Source organism: Idiotropiscis lumnitzeri, unplaced genomic scaffold, assembly GCF_059441095.1.
Source record: "Idiotropiscis lumnitzeri isolate Australia: NSW breed Sydney's pygmy pipehorse unplaced genomic scaffold, RoL_Ilum_1.0 HiC_scaffold_104, whole genome shotgun sequence".
Lineage (NCBI taxonomy): Eukaryota > Metazoa > Chordata > Actinopteri > Syngnathiformes > Syngnathidae > Idiotropiscis > Idiotropiscis lumnitzeri.
In genome coordinates, this window is record NW_028283642.1 from 156,721 (window position 1) to 171,761 (window position 15,041).

Sequence of the window (15,041 nt, forward strand, 5' to 3'; positions counted from 1 at the left end):
TTTATGCCTCGCTTGCAGATCTCAATGGCCTCTCTGATCCAGCGCTGTTGTTTGTTCTCTTCGGTGCGGATGACCCTGCCCTTCTCCCGGTCCATGATGTGGTTTTCCCTTTTGCAGTGGTCAGTGATTGCTGATTTGTAATGTTCATGTTGTGATTGTTCTTTTCCTGCTCTGATTTTTCATTTTTTTGACAGGTAAGTCACACCCTCATGGAACATCAGCTGATAAAGACGGGTCTCAAGACACCATCATGCGACACTCTGAAGAAGGCGAAAGACTCGCCGAAACATGTCAGGTAAAAAATTAACCTAAAACATAATTGTCTGCTTTTAATGAATCAGTCAAATATCAATAATAAGAAGACAAAATGAACCTAATACAAATAAATGAATGCTTAATAACTCCCCTGCACATGCTCCTAAAAATCCAAACCTTCACCTGTAAATAAAACGTCCCGACCTGAAGACATCTTAATGTTATTATTTTGTTATACACACAGCGCCGCCAAGTGGAATCAAAAATGTGTTTTTATTTTAATTTTCACATCCTGCACGGTGCCCTTTTGACAAATCCGACTGAAAATTAGTCAGAAAAGACTCAAGACAATGATCTTACTCTCTGCCGAATTTTGTGACGTTTTGGCAAAAGGCGTGGCTATTACGGTGCTGAAAAGTCAGATTGTACTCTGTGGCAACAAAAGCTCCGGCAACATGACTCAGATGATCCTATCTTCTCGAAGTCGTACACATTTGAGGATACTTCAGCCCTGAAGACATCTACCAACTTATTTTTCATCGTAGTAGTACCGCCACAGAGATAATAGAATTACGCTTTTTTAAATTTTGATGACGTCATAGCCCCGCCTACAGAATTACGCTTTTGTCTCGTTGTCCCCGCCTACAGAATTACGCTTTTGTCCAAAATGGCCGCTATCCCCGCCCCTGTGTTAAAACTATCCAATCTCCAGCCACCTATTTCAAAATATTTACATATTCCCTGCCCCTTGAAGGTTTAATACCACGCCTACAGAATTACGCTTTTGTCGAAGTGGGCCCCGCCTACAGAATTACGCTTTTGTCGAAGTGGGCCCCGCCTACAGAATTACGCTTTTTGTCATTGTGATGACGTTGTATGTGTGTGTGTGTGTGTGTGGGCCAAGGGCCCCGCCTACAGAATTACGCTTTTTGTCTCGTTGTGATGACGTTGTGTGTGTGATTGGGCGGGGGGCTTGGCCCCCCCCCCCTCCCAAACTGTATGCTTCTTATGTTAAAAACAATGTGTTCCCTGCGTGCGTGCGTCCCCAACCCAAACTGTACTTATGTTATTCATATTTTAATATCTGAAGTATATAAAGCATCCAATGAAATGAGCTATATCTAATTAAATAAAATTAAATTAAACGAGTGAAATAATATGAGTTGAGAAGAGCAGGCGTTGTTTTTACCTTTGAATAAGATGTTTATTCGGTGGATATAGGTCATCCATATTTAAATATCTGAAGTATATAAAGCATCCAATGAAATGAGCTATATCTAATTAAATAATGTAGATGTATAAAATTAAATTAAACGAGTGAAATAATACGAGTTGAGAAGAGCAGGCGTTGTTATTACCTTTGAATAATATGTTTATTCGGTTGATATTTGCCCTTTTTGCAAACATGTCTGGACATATTCCCAGCGACATAAGTTTAAACATGGTATTGTGCAGGCTTGGGGGTTTGTCCGGGCAAGACGCCGGACAACCCTCCAAGCCTGCAGCAGCCTCAAGGTGTTTCAAAAGATAGTGAGTGGCGACATCCTGTCGATCGATGGGCAGCCGTGGGCATCCGGGCGACCACCCTCCTCCTTCTTACCTTTTTGTAAAATCTGCCGAGTCATGTTTACTTGTCTGGACATGTATCTGTTGGCTACATTTGGCCAATCGAACCACGCCATTTAACCCTCCCCCGGTCTCAAACCAGTATAAGTAAAGCCCAAGTCACGCTCTGCACAGACAAGACAATTTTTCCAGCTCGTGAAAGAAATGAAGACGTGTAGACCAAGACGTCATCTGGGTGTGAACAGCAAGGCCCGAAGGGTGACAACCATCGCCGCACCTGATCATATTGACAACAACATTGCAGAAATCTCTTCAGGTAAACGATGCAATTAATCTTTAACTATATAGCTTTCTAATATTTAATCATGGTATCTTTGTATTACAGATAGCGGTGTGGATGAACCTACATGCGATCAAGATCTGAATATGGATGTTGTGGAAACCTTTACAACTACAAACATGGAACAGGTTGAGACCTCTACAAATGTAGACCAGGATGGACCCTCTACAAAAACAGGCGAGGACCAGACTGTGCCATCATACTCCTTGTGGATGGGGGGCCCAGGAATCTTAGCAAGACCTGTTGCACCCTCGTACAACAACGGCGAGCCAACGTATTCAGGGTGGAGTCGTCCCGTTTCGCCGACACCGTCGTCGACACCTCCGATGACCCCCACCTCGTCGGCCGAATCTTCACAAAACGAGAAGGTACAACTGTCCAGTTGGTCCGACCAGGCTGATTCTCCACAAACCACGGAGATCAAGGTTCAGACCGTCAACGACCCTGACCACGGACCAGCACCTATTTCCGAAGATGAGGCAAAACATATGTCATGGGATAATCCTCCTAAGGGTTGGATTGATATGGATGTCGTATTAGTTGTTAAGGCGGCTATTATTTACATGGTCAGACGTTTTTTGATAAAGTATCACAAAAAAAGGGGTTGTTTGCATAGCTATAGATACCTATGCAATTGTTATTATCTAAGACTGCACTATGACCGCATCATGCCCATCCTTTGCGGTAAAAAGTTTTTACCATGTATTCACTACTTGTTGGATTTGTGTTCTGTAAAAGCGGATAAAGAAACAGTCAAGCGAATTGCAGAGATCTTAATGGTGGATTTAGCACTCGTAAAGGACTTACCGGACCGCCTTAAAGCGGATGAGCCCATATGTTTTATGATATATCGTGATCAACTTGATACTTTCGAAGAATATCTTATAGAAAATATTAACTTTGAATAAAAAATGGGTAATGTCTTCAGAAAATTATCGTTTTTTGGCTATAGAAGCCAAGGGTGGGCAGATATAATAAATAGAGCAATTACATATAACCCCGATGATAAAGACCCTTTCATTGAAAATTTTTTATTGTTTATGCAAAAAGTGCGTGCCATGTCTTTAACAATTTTTCAGGAGCCTTGGGAATTGTTTGTGCAACATGTCATATTTTTGAGTCGCTCGGGATTGATCGACACGTTTCAAAATATTTTGGAAAATTGGGAAAATGCGATAAGTGTAGGACATGTACTTACCATACTCACGCTGTTTAACGATGTGATAAGATACCGTCTCCGTCATCAACAACCTGTGGATCTCGCGCACGAATTGAAGCTGTTTGAAGACCTGTTAGAATCAAAAGTTAATCCATCTGTTTTAACCCTGACCTATAGACTTTTTACATCTTAGAGAATCCTTATCACGTGTAACCATACTTAACCTTCTTTCAATAAAAATGGATGTTTTTAAAAAGATGCTTTTGTGTCTGTCTGTGTGTTTAGATAAATAGCGATGTGATGTTTGTCACTAAATCATAAACCGTCATGAGCGTTAAGCGGTGGTTGAAAAAACTGTACTACGACCCCGCTCATCCAGCCAGCTTTGGAGGTGTAGAACGCCTTCATTTAGCTGCGTCGGAGAAAATGGGTCAAAAAGTGACGCGTCATAAAGTCAAGGATTTTTTATCTTCGCAAGATGCATACACCTTGCACAAACCAGCACGAATTCATTTCCCTAGGAACAGAGTTTTTGTGTCCAGTCCTATGAATCAATTCCAAGCCGATCTATGTGATATGCAAGCTCTGACCGAGTACAACGATGGTTTTAAATACCTACTCACAATCATCGATGTGTTCTCAAAACGAGCGTATGCCCGTGTGCTGATGAACAAGACGGGGCCAGAAGTTGTTCGAGCCTTTGAGTCGGTCTTATCCTTTAGCGGCATCCCTAAAAAGTTACAAACAGACAAGGGGAAGGAGTTCTTCAACACGCAATTTCAGAGGTTGATGAAAAAACACAATATTAATCATTTTGCAACAGCCAGTGATTTGAAAGCCTCGGTGGTCGAAAGGTTTAATCGAACTTTAAAAACTCGAATGTGGCGATATTTCACCGCCAACAACACACGTCGTTATATCGACGTATTACAAGATTTAATCGATAGTTACAATGAAAGTTATCATACAAGTATAAAAATGAAACCTAACCAAGTCACACCAGATAACACATGGCTTGTCTTCCAAAACTTGTACGGCAACATACCCTCTGGGGGTAGTGATAGAATAAAAATGATATTTAAACAAGGAGATCTCGTTAGAATATCAAAAGTGCGAGGTGTGTTTGACAAGAAATATGAACAGAGTTTTACAGACGAGTTATTTACGATAGCGGAGTGTGTACCGCGTTTTCCACCTGTTTACAAGCTTAAAGACTACGACGGTGAAATAGTGCAAGGAACTTTTTATGCACACGAGCTCCAGAAAGTCACGATATCCAAGGATCAAATCTTTCAAGTGGAGAAGATTATCAAACGGCGTAAAGTCGGCGGACAGAAACAGTTTCTCATACGTTGGAAGGGCTGGCCTGTGAAATATGACAGTTGGGTCCCCGCTACACAAGTCGTCGACGTATAAATAAGAAGCTTTACAACGAATCTCGACATTTACCAACATGGATCCGAATCTTGAAGGGGGGTTTTACGTCACCTTACCCTCCAATGCAAGTTCTGATGTGTATGTAGACAATACGATAGCTGAATACAGAGTGAATCTGGCTCATCATATCGATCTCGAAGGTAATTGTGAAGTAGCTCTGAGTGAAATATCCTACCCCCATACATGGTTCAACGTGCCTGAAGATCAAGCATCTTTTGACTATGTAGATGCATGGGAAAACGGTGAACCAACACCAGGTGCTTTGGCACCTCTTTACTATGATGAAAACAAATTCACCATCAAATCCTTAAGCCTGTCGGCTGGGTACTACGATAATATTAAGAAAATAGGACAAGATGTGGAAGCGCTCCTCAAAAAGATCCATCCGGAAATCCATGTTGTATACCATTATTTAAAGGAGAGATTTTTCTGGGCAGGGAATGGTCATTACAAGATACGCTTTCGTCCCGCGTTAGCCTACATTTTTGGGGCGTTACCCGATGAATGGGTTACCTGCGGACCCCAGTGGACAGCGAGCCAACATCCTGCGGATATAAAAGCGGGGATGTACCATCTATATGTTTATACAGACGTGGTGTATCATCAGGCTGTGGGTGACGCTTTCGCTCCGCTCTTGAGAACGATACCCATCGATGATAATCACGGTGACATTGTATTTAAAGCCTTTAATCCTCTTTATTACATGCCTGTTAGTAGGAAGCATATTGAGGATATAAGAATCGAAGTTAAGACGGATCAGAATCAACCCGTGGGATTTACACGCGGTAAAGTTATCGCTACTCTGCACTTTAGACCCAGATAGAAAAATGGTTGTATTGGATACGCATCATGATCTTTACCGTTTTGTCGATTATTACGAAAACCAAGCGGGTGGGTCGTTATCAGGTTTTCATGGATTACCGGTCCAATATGGGCGTGGATTGGGTTCAATCTTTGCCAAATTATTTCGTTTTGTGAGTCCATTAATCAAAAGAGGGTTCAGCGTTGCCAGACCTCACCTGCAAACGGCTGCGAAAAACATTGCAACAGATGTAGCCGGTCGGGTGTTAGAACGAATAAACCGTAAGGCGGAGCCTCAAGAAGGTTCGGGTTTAATGGTTCTGGCACGAAGACCTGCAAAAAGACCCATCGGACAAAGGTTGAGAGAGCCTAAAAAACGCAAACGCGTGTCCAAGAAGAAATCAGTCAAGAAAAGGAGACGGCGAAGAAACACCGGGGATATTTTCTCTTAACCAAAATTGACCATTAGGGTTATTCATCATGGCTCTTTTGCATCACAAGTCAGCAGAGTGCACCCTAACTGAACTGGATTTATTTAGTCCACCCATGACACAACTATCAATCGAACAAAGTCAATATGTGGAAATGTTACCTATCTCGGCTCTCACCGATGATGGTCCTGTGGAGTTTTTCATACCTGGAGAAGGATCCAAATATCTCGACCTCTCAGACACCCTGCTTCAGCTGCACCTGAGGGTACTCAACAGAGATGGTAGCATTTTACCCACAGATCAACGAGTCGGTATTATTAATTATCCTTTGAATACAATCTTCTCACAAGTGGATGTAACATTAGGCGACAGGTTGATCTCGCAATCTAGCGCAACCCATCCATACAGAGCTATGATAGAGACGTTGTTAAACTTTTCAGAAGCCTCTCTAAGAAGCCAATTCACAGCGGCTATGTTTTACAAAGATACATCAGGGCATATGGATTCAACAGTCTTAACGGGGGATGCTGTTAACAAAGGATTACTGCGCAGAGCAGAATATGTGTTGGGTTCCCGAACATTCACCGTGATAGGACCTCTACACGCCGACATATTTTTTTGTGAGAGACATCTTCTCAATAACGTGGATCTACGAGTGAAACTCATCAAAGCCAACGACCAATTTTGTTTTATGAGCCCTCCCGATGTGAACTACCATCTGAAAATCGTGGGCGCTTCCCTCTTTGTGAAAAGAGTCGCCGTTTCACCAGCCATCTCTATCGGTCATGCTGCGGCTCTCAACAAAGAAAATGCTTTGTATCCGTTATCAAGAATTAATGTGAAAACTTATTCCATCCCGCAACATTCCAGAACCTGTCAACAAGATAATCTTTTCCTCGGTCATACACCTCGATATGTGGTGTTAGGTCTTGTAAATCACAACGCCTTTGTGGGCAGAAAAGATTTGAATCCCTTTAATTTCGCTCATCATCATTTGGAATATTTAGCGCTCTGCCAAGAGGGGAGACAGATACCAGCCAAAGCTTTCCAGCCCCAATTTAATGCAGGAAACGCCGTTCGAGAATTTCATAACCTGTTTACATCGACAGGAAGACATTTGAAAGATTTACCTCTTTGCATCAACAGGGAGGATTTTTCCGGTGGATATGCGCTGTATGTTTTTAACTTAAACCCCAACGATGATTCAGGAGCTCTCGCACCTGTCTCCAGCGGAAGTTTGAGGTTAGAAATGAGATTTAGACTCCCACTCCCTCACACAACCACACTTATTGTGTACGCCTGCTACGATTCCATCCTGGAAATAAATTCAAAACGACAGGTATTAGTGGATTATTACTGATGAACGGGAAAGAGCTGGAGCAACTCATGAAACGTCTACAAGGGCGTTTATTTGGAGGTGTTTACGCTTCGGATGAAATAAATTCGCTGCAGCCTAACCCCCCAATCTTCTACATCGTCAACACACATCCTCGACACTTACCCGGTGAACACTGGCTGGCTCTGACGTTGGAAAAAGATGGAACCAGTACTTTTTTTGACGCTTTTGGATTTCCTCCTGAATTTCAATATTATCCGCAAAACATTAACTCTTTTTTGAAAAAACATTCCGATCGTATTTTGTATCATAACAGACGTCTACAACACGAGCTATCAATCACCTGTGGTCAACATTGCGTCTATTATTTAACACATAGAGGCTGTGGTTTGAGTTATCAGGATGTGTTAACATGCTATAAGGATGATGTGTTAAAGAATGATGCCATGGTAACTAGTTTTGTAAAGCATTATCAAACCTGTGCGGAAAAGACATGTGCCGGTCAAGCGGCGTGTTCTTTTAAAAAATTTCAAACCTGTCATTGTCTGTAATCATTTAAAATGTATTTTATTGAATAAAAACACATGTATAAACATACAAAGGTTTTAGATTTTTCATTAAAACTTATGAAGAGGAATACCCCACCCACTTTACAGGGGCGGGTCTTTTTCTATTAGTTTTTTTCTTCTTCCTAATGGATGTCCTCTTGTTTGTGTCATCATCAGAGCTTAACGAACCTCGGAGTTTCAACCGTCTGAATTCGTCACGGGCGTGAGGGTTGACGATGGTGGTCTCCGGAATATTGAGTTCGTGTAGAGTGTGAAGAAACTCCTTCCAGCCTCTAGGGGTTCGAGTCGCGATGTTTTTACTCGTCAAAGTAATCTGCCTGAGTAAATCGGTCATGTGAGATCCTTTTATAGGCTTATCTTGAAACATGAATTCATGACGAGGGGTCCAGCTTCTATCAGCATCCTTAAGTTTTCTCAAAACATAGTCTGCGTTTTTCCGATAACGCGTTGGAATGTTATGCAGAATATCGAACCAGGGTTCGATTTCATTCCCCACCATTTTGTCTTGTACCTCAACATTCGAAATCTTTGAAGGGTTCAAAACCTCAGGGGTTAGAGACACGGTCAGAGGTCGTTCTTCCTTTTCACCTTGTTTGAGAAGGCTTAAATAACGATGAAGTAAAGACTGATACCTTGTTATTTTTTCATGAGGGGACAAGGATTGATCTTCCAAAACTGCCTTCATCTTCACATCCATGTCCTGTTCGGCAGTTTGTCTGATGGTAGGTTCGGGTTTTTTCAGACGTTCCAGTTGTTGTGGTGTGAGAAGAAACATTTTCTGGGCTGTTTTCAAACTCATGATGGCTAGTTTTTGTTGATTAACCCACCCAAAAGATTACCTAGGAAGGGTACAACTGTTCCCAACAGAGGAAGAATAAATCCACCCCTTTGAGTCAAAAAGGCGCGTTTTTTCTTAAGACTTGTTTTTTTACGTGCCAATAGTCTAATAATTTTCTTTTGTTTTTTTAATTTCTTAAACTGTGAAGGTGAAAGCGGTATATGACCCTTTAATAGATTGAAAGCAATTTCACAGAGGACCTTGATCAAAGAAGGTGGACCTCTGGTTAGTATGTCTTTACGTCTCTTAGCCGTGGCTTGAAACAGGTTCCTGAGTTGCGGAGCGTTTGTTTTTAAAAGCTTGGACATGTCAATTTTTGGAAATGTAGACGGTAGGCCACTGATCAGGAAGTACACCCGTTCTCAAACGGTATTGTTCTGGACATGTGGGTGTTAAATCCACCAATAAATACCCATGAGCGTCTTTGGTGGCATCTTCAAAACTTTCTAAAAAATAATTTTTCTTCGTAGGGAATATCTGATTAGCCAAAATACTGGTTTGTAATTTATCCCGAGGATTTTTGAACAAGACCATGTAATTACTATTTAGACTAATAGTACGACTGTATTTACCTTGGTGGAATACATTCTGAGTTAACAATATGACGCTCATATTTCTATGATGCCTATATTGGGTAAAGATTTTCACCACTTCAGGATGGTCCGATGCTTGGAAGATCAGATCATCAAGGATGATTAGATGAGTCTGGTGTAACGGGAACAAGGCTTCGTCATCAAAAGATTCTGGGAGACCTTTTAGGAATTTTATGTTTTTAATCAACTTTTGTAATTGGTTGTACAAGGGTTGATATGAGGTATAAATCCATACAATATTGTCAGGTACATTTCTCATAACATGTTGACAGTCTTCCAAAACACGTTTCACAAAATATGTTTTCCCACAACCGCTAGGCCCTGAGATCAAACATGAAAAAGGCACTTGGAGACGCGGATCGAATTCGACCTGTGATAATTCCATTTTCCCCTTAATAACCAAAAGGCACACTACGTCCGTCCGGCAAAAGTCTTCGTTTGTCGTAGACCACCCTAAACTTTTTGACGAATGAAGTATTTCTGACGCGAAACCCTTTTTTATCACGGACGATGCTGTGTTGTGGTGTCTTAAGCGAGTGCGTGTCGGGTTCGTTGCCATGCGTCGTGCTGGATATGTATCCCTCCACTAAGTCTTTGACACTGTCAAAGTTGATGTTTAGACCGCTTTCGTGCGTCTGTGTGATACCTTTAACCTTCATCACCGTTTTTTTAGTATCTCGAGTTTGATAGGCATAGCTTTTAGGACCGGCCGAAACAAATTCCTGAATGCTGTCACCGTCCAATTCATCAGTCAGATCACCGAGATACTGGCCTAGTTTTAGAGCCGTTTCCCCATCCCTGACCACGTAGATGAGGCTGTCTGTGTCAGTGTATAGAACCCTGTCTTGTAACTGCTCCAAAAATCTGTACATGAACAATCTTGCATGGGCTGTTGTAAAGCAAGCCACAAAGATGTTTGAGGTGTCGGAGGGTCGTGAAAGAATGTTCTTTTTGTCGCTGTATTGAATCATCGCGGTGTCTGATTTGATGAAACCGAAGTAATCGATGTCATACAACTGGACATTTTTTGTATCTATCGCAAAAGCTGCCAACTTTTCCACCGGTTATTTGATGCTTGGCATAGCAGACAGCGTTTCGACATGATTTATTACAGCCCTTGCAAAGGATGGGTTTCAGAGGCCGAGTTTTACAGGTCGGGTCTATGCAAACATGACAATGTCCGGGGCATTGATGTAGATTCTTATTATTGTAACCCTTGTAACAATAACAACAGAAATAACTACATCCCATCAAACCAACTGGACTTTTCACGCCGTAAAAGTGTTGATTTTGTAAAAACATCACCAAGGGATCTGCGGTTTTGGGGTATTCTGTCTCGAAATGAATCAATGGTCCAAACTCTCCTTCTTTTCTATATAGAACCACAATCTTACGACCCAAAAGCGTCTCGAATTTATTGATATCATTAAATCCAACAGGGGTCGTCTCATCCATCCCAACAGCTCTTTGATACTCGAGTGCTTGTCGATAGATCTCTTGCTCCGTCAATGAGTTATCCATTAAAAGCGCTAACGATGTAGCAAAGCATAGTTGTGTATCACCCGGATTGTTCGGCACCAGTAAATGCTTTCTTTTTTTAACAAGTATTTCATGATCCAAAAGACTGCCTATTCGACGTTTTTGACCCATACCTCCGCGAATATCACTTACAATTTGGATGACAAACTCTAGTTGTCTATCAAACAGGACTTGTGCGTTAGACTGTACGAGTCGATCGAGCAGATTTTGAACAGCGTTTTCACATACGTCGGGGTCGTCTGACATGCGAACCGTCTCATGTATATTTACATTTTCCCCCACCACTTCCAATTGAACCATATCCCCAGGCAATACGTTCGATAATGCGTGATCCATCTGTTCATTTATCGAGCCCATGATAGCGGTGTAAAATGCTGGAAAATCAGTGTTATCAACGGGTTCTGGTATGTTTAACGGGATCCTGAGTTCTGTATTATTGAAACGATCTCGTATGATTACCCGATGTCCACCTCTCTGTTCAACTGAATCCTCTAACGATTGGTTGTTTAAATGGTCACCTGAAGTTTGAGTTTGACCGTTTGATGTGGCTGGTGCGTTTGTGAATTCAGCAATCTGCATGGGTTCATGTTCATTTGGATCGGCCGGTGCTTTTGTGATTTCATCTGATGTGGATAGGGCGTTTGTGATTTCATTTGGATCGGCCGGTGCTTTTGTGATTTCATCTGATGTGGATAGGGCGTTTGTGATTTCATCTGACGACGCAGGTGCATTTGTGACATCCTCAGGCTGCGAGTTGTCCTCATCTGGCGTGGCAGGTGCGTTTGTGAAATCAACATCATCAGTTGTCATTGGTTCGTGTTCATTTGATGTGTTCTGCGCGCTTGGTAAATCAAGAACTGAGTTTAATAATGTTAGTTCGATAGGTAGCGTTTGTACGCGATCGTTTGGGGGTATATGACCATCTGATGTCTGTGTTCCCCCCGGCTGATTTAATGAGGGGACTGATAAATGAACATCCGCTGTTTGTCCATTATTGTTTGATGTGAGTAATGCTAGGTCTAGTGGTTGTGATTGCGTGTGTATCTGGTCCCTTTCTGATGTTTGTATTTGATCGTTTAACGCGAATATTGTTAGATCGAGCGGTTGTGATTGCGTGTGTATGCGATCATCTGTTGTTAAATCAAGCGGTTGTGATTGTGTGTGTATTTGACCGTTTAATGCTAGTATTGTTAGGTCTAGAGGTTGTGTTTGATCATTTGATGTGTGTCTTGTTAGATCGAGCAGTTGTGTATTATCGTTCGCCATATCGCTGTTTTGGGTCTGTTAGGTCTAAAGGATTATAAATCGCCGATTTGTCTTATCGCCGCGAATGGATCGTTAGGTATGCTTGTACTAGCGTCTGACACCATAAACAAAAGCAATGATTTCTGTAATCTAGTGGAAATGTATATGGTATACTACACAATAACAAACACACACGGATTATATATCAGAGAAATGTTACAAGAGATAAAAATGAAAATACAACATCACCATGGATTTGTGAGCTTCTCAGCCAGATCTACCAGTTTGTTGTAAGTACGTAGAACTTCTGTTAGAACCTCATGACGTTCTCTCTGAAGCCTGACTCGCTCATTACCTGGGATAGGACTTCTAGGTCTGATTGGTTGCTCATTTCGACGAGACGATGTGGTTGATCATGGATTACCGATGGCACCTTCTTCCATGTGACGTGCCCTTGATGGGTTCCCGTTGGAGCCTCCTTCCATGCGACGGCCCTCTGATGGATTCTCGTTGGCGCCTCCTTCCATGCGACGGCCCTCTGATGGGTTCTCATTGACACCTCCCTCCCTATAACGTGCTAGATATGACACACGAGAAATATGTAAGATCTTCAATCATCTCAAAACAGGAAAAAAATATAAATAGAAACTTAATAATAAATTTAAAAAAATAAAAATTTTTACATGATTAAAAGTTATTACGGTGGAAAAATAAAAAAATTTAAAAAGTTGAAAAATAATCAAAACTGTTAATTAAAAGACATACTAAATTAGAAAATTTAAAAATATTTAAAAAATAAATACTTCATTAAATGTAAATAAAAATTGTATTAATAGTTAAACGATTAATCAAATCAATAATATAATTATTATCTCAAAAAACCGTTTATATAGCTACACATTATATAGCTACACTTCAAATAGGACAAGTCTAATAACACATTCAAGATCCTTCGAAGAAGGCCGATCGGTAAACACAAGATGCTTCCATAAGCCCTTACAAGATGACCATCCGCTAACCATAGTCCACATATCGTTACACAATATATAGCTACATCTCAAAGACGATAACGCCTCGGAACACATAGCAAATGCCGACTACAGGTCATACACAACAGCAACATATCATCTGGTTAGCAACACATTGGAAGCTTAGCATACGGCAATAACTCGGAACACATGTCACCAACAACAGCTATCAAACATATCGTTACACAATATATAGCTACATCTCAAAGACGATAACGCCTCGGAACACATAGCAAATGCCGACTACAGGTCATACACAACAGCAACATAGCATCTGGTTAGCAACACATTGGAAGCTTAGCATACGGCAATAACTCGGAACACATGTCACCAACAACAGCTATCAAACATATCGTTACACAATATATAGCTACATCTCAAAGACGATAACGCCTCGGAACACATAGCAAATGCCGACTACAGGTCATACACAGCAGCAACATAGCATCTGGTTAGCAACACATTGGAAGCTTAGCATTACGGCAATAACTCGGAACACATGTCACCAACAACAGCTATCAAACATATCGTTACACAATATATAGCTACATCTCAAAGACGATAACGCCTCGGAACACATAGCAAATGCCTACAACAGGTCATACACAGCAGCAACATAGCATCTGGTTAGCAACACATTGGAAGCTTAGCTTACGGCAGCGGCTACCGCTACACCAAGCCAAACAAATGTAGCGAGTATCCGTTATCAAACACGTGTTACACGTTACATGTGGTCGCATACGATTTTTTGAAAAACGCTCTCGTGCACACATTCAAAACATCTCTGCCCTTGTTCACACACAACCGAACAGATATGTTATAAACATTAAGAATCTATTTATATATTATGAGACTTTAGACACTTACAAAAAAGTTGGAAAATGTTTGTGTCCTCCTCCGGCGTATTCGACGGGAAAGACGTATTCACCCGGAAGCGCACTGTTGTACTTCCGGATGTCGCTGGAACAGAGAGAGAGAGAGAGAGAGTGTGGGATAGCGGTCTAGGGGTATTTTAAATCTGTTTGCAACTATATTCACCTTGTTCTGGTGGTGTTTCAAGTTTCACAGTTACTTGCGTGAAAGCGGATTGGTGTGTCTGTGTGTCTGTCATAAAATAGATAAGACATCGAGTCAGTTTATAAGAACTTTTGAATCATAAATATAATAACATTAGACTTACAGGCTGATCTACGTTGATCATTCAGATGATCCTCTGTAAAACAGCATTTCTGAGTATATATAAAGGTATGGTTTAAACAATATTGTTTAGCAAACAAGGATTGTTAAAAATAGATGAAATTATAAGTATTTACTTACGCTCCATTGTTAGGCACTCCTTCGTTTGTTCACGACGTCCTCAAAGATCAAAGTGTTATCCTTACGATCCAATGTTAAGCTTTTCCAGCGCTCGCTCTAGACGTCCTCATCAGAGTTTGAGAAAATTTCTGTCTCTGGTCAAACACAACCATCTATTTAACCCTCCAACCCGAAAAGAAACTCGTGAGCGAGTCGCTATCTTTTTGAAACACCTGAGGGATTAGTCTTTTTCGGTTCAGCGGGAAGTTGAACAAATAATCTCGTGATCTGATAAAACCTGCTGGTTTATGCACAACTCCATACATTTCAGGAACTCCTTGAAAAGGAAATTTTTTTTTCAATTTAATATATAAACTTTTCACTAGGTACATAATTGTGATGTGCTGTGTTTCTTTGTGCCCTATTCAGTACTAAATTCCATTGCACTGTCTTATTTATTTATTTATCTAATTTATATATTTGTCTGTATTATTGTTGTATTGCACTGGAGAGGGGAGCCCTCTAATCTCGTTGCACACTTGAGTACAATGACAATAAAGGGATTTCTATTTCTATTTCTATTTCTATAATTCCATACATTTCAGGAC

The 15,041-nt window shown here is 41.1% G+C and overlaps 1 protein-coding gene and 1 long non-coding RNA gene across 2 annotated transcripts; one reads left to right on the forward strand and one right to left on the reverse strand.

Annotated features, from left to right (window-relative positions):
- The first annotated feature begins 1,721 nt into the window (after nucleotides 1-1,721).
- LOC148315548 (uncharacterized) lies at nucleotides 1,722-3,544 on the forward strand. The gene is made up of 2 exons (XM_088287483.1): nucleotides 1,722-2,137; nucleotides 2,207-3,544. The coding sequence occupies exons 1-2, from the start codon at nucleotides 2,026-2,028 to the stop codon at nucleotides 3,067-3,069; spliced, it is 975 nt and encodes a 324-aa protein (XP_088143609.1). The 5' UTR covers nucleotides 1,722-2,025; the 3' UTR covers nucleotides 3,070-3,544.
- A 10,492-nt stretch (nucleotides 3,545-14,036) lies between these two features.
- On the reverse strand, nucleotides 14,037-14,700 carry LOC148315549 (uncharacterized). Its single transcript, XR_015840832.1, has 4 exons — nucleotides 14,455-14,700; nucleotides 14,318-14,366; nucleotides 14,176-14,241; nucleotides 14,037-14,097 (listed from the first exon to the last, which is right to left on the reverse strand). It is a non-coding gene; the product is annotated as an uncharacterized LOC148315549 (long non-coding RNA).
- Between the last annotated feature and the right edge of the window lie 341 nt (nucleotides 14,701-15,041).

What these genes read in the sequence shown, in the direction of transcription:
- LOC148315548 (XM_088287483.1), top strand. Translation starts at nt 2,026, where the DNA reads ATGAAGACGTGTAGACCAAGACGTCATCTGGGTGTGAACAGCAAGGCC. An exon ending in CATTGCAGAAATCTCTTCAG is followed by an intron (nt 2,138 to 2,206) that starts GTAAACGATGCA and finishes TTTGTATTACAG; the next exon opens with ATAGCGGTGTGGATGAACCT.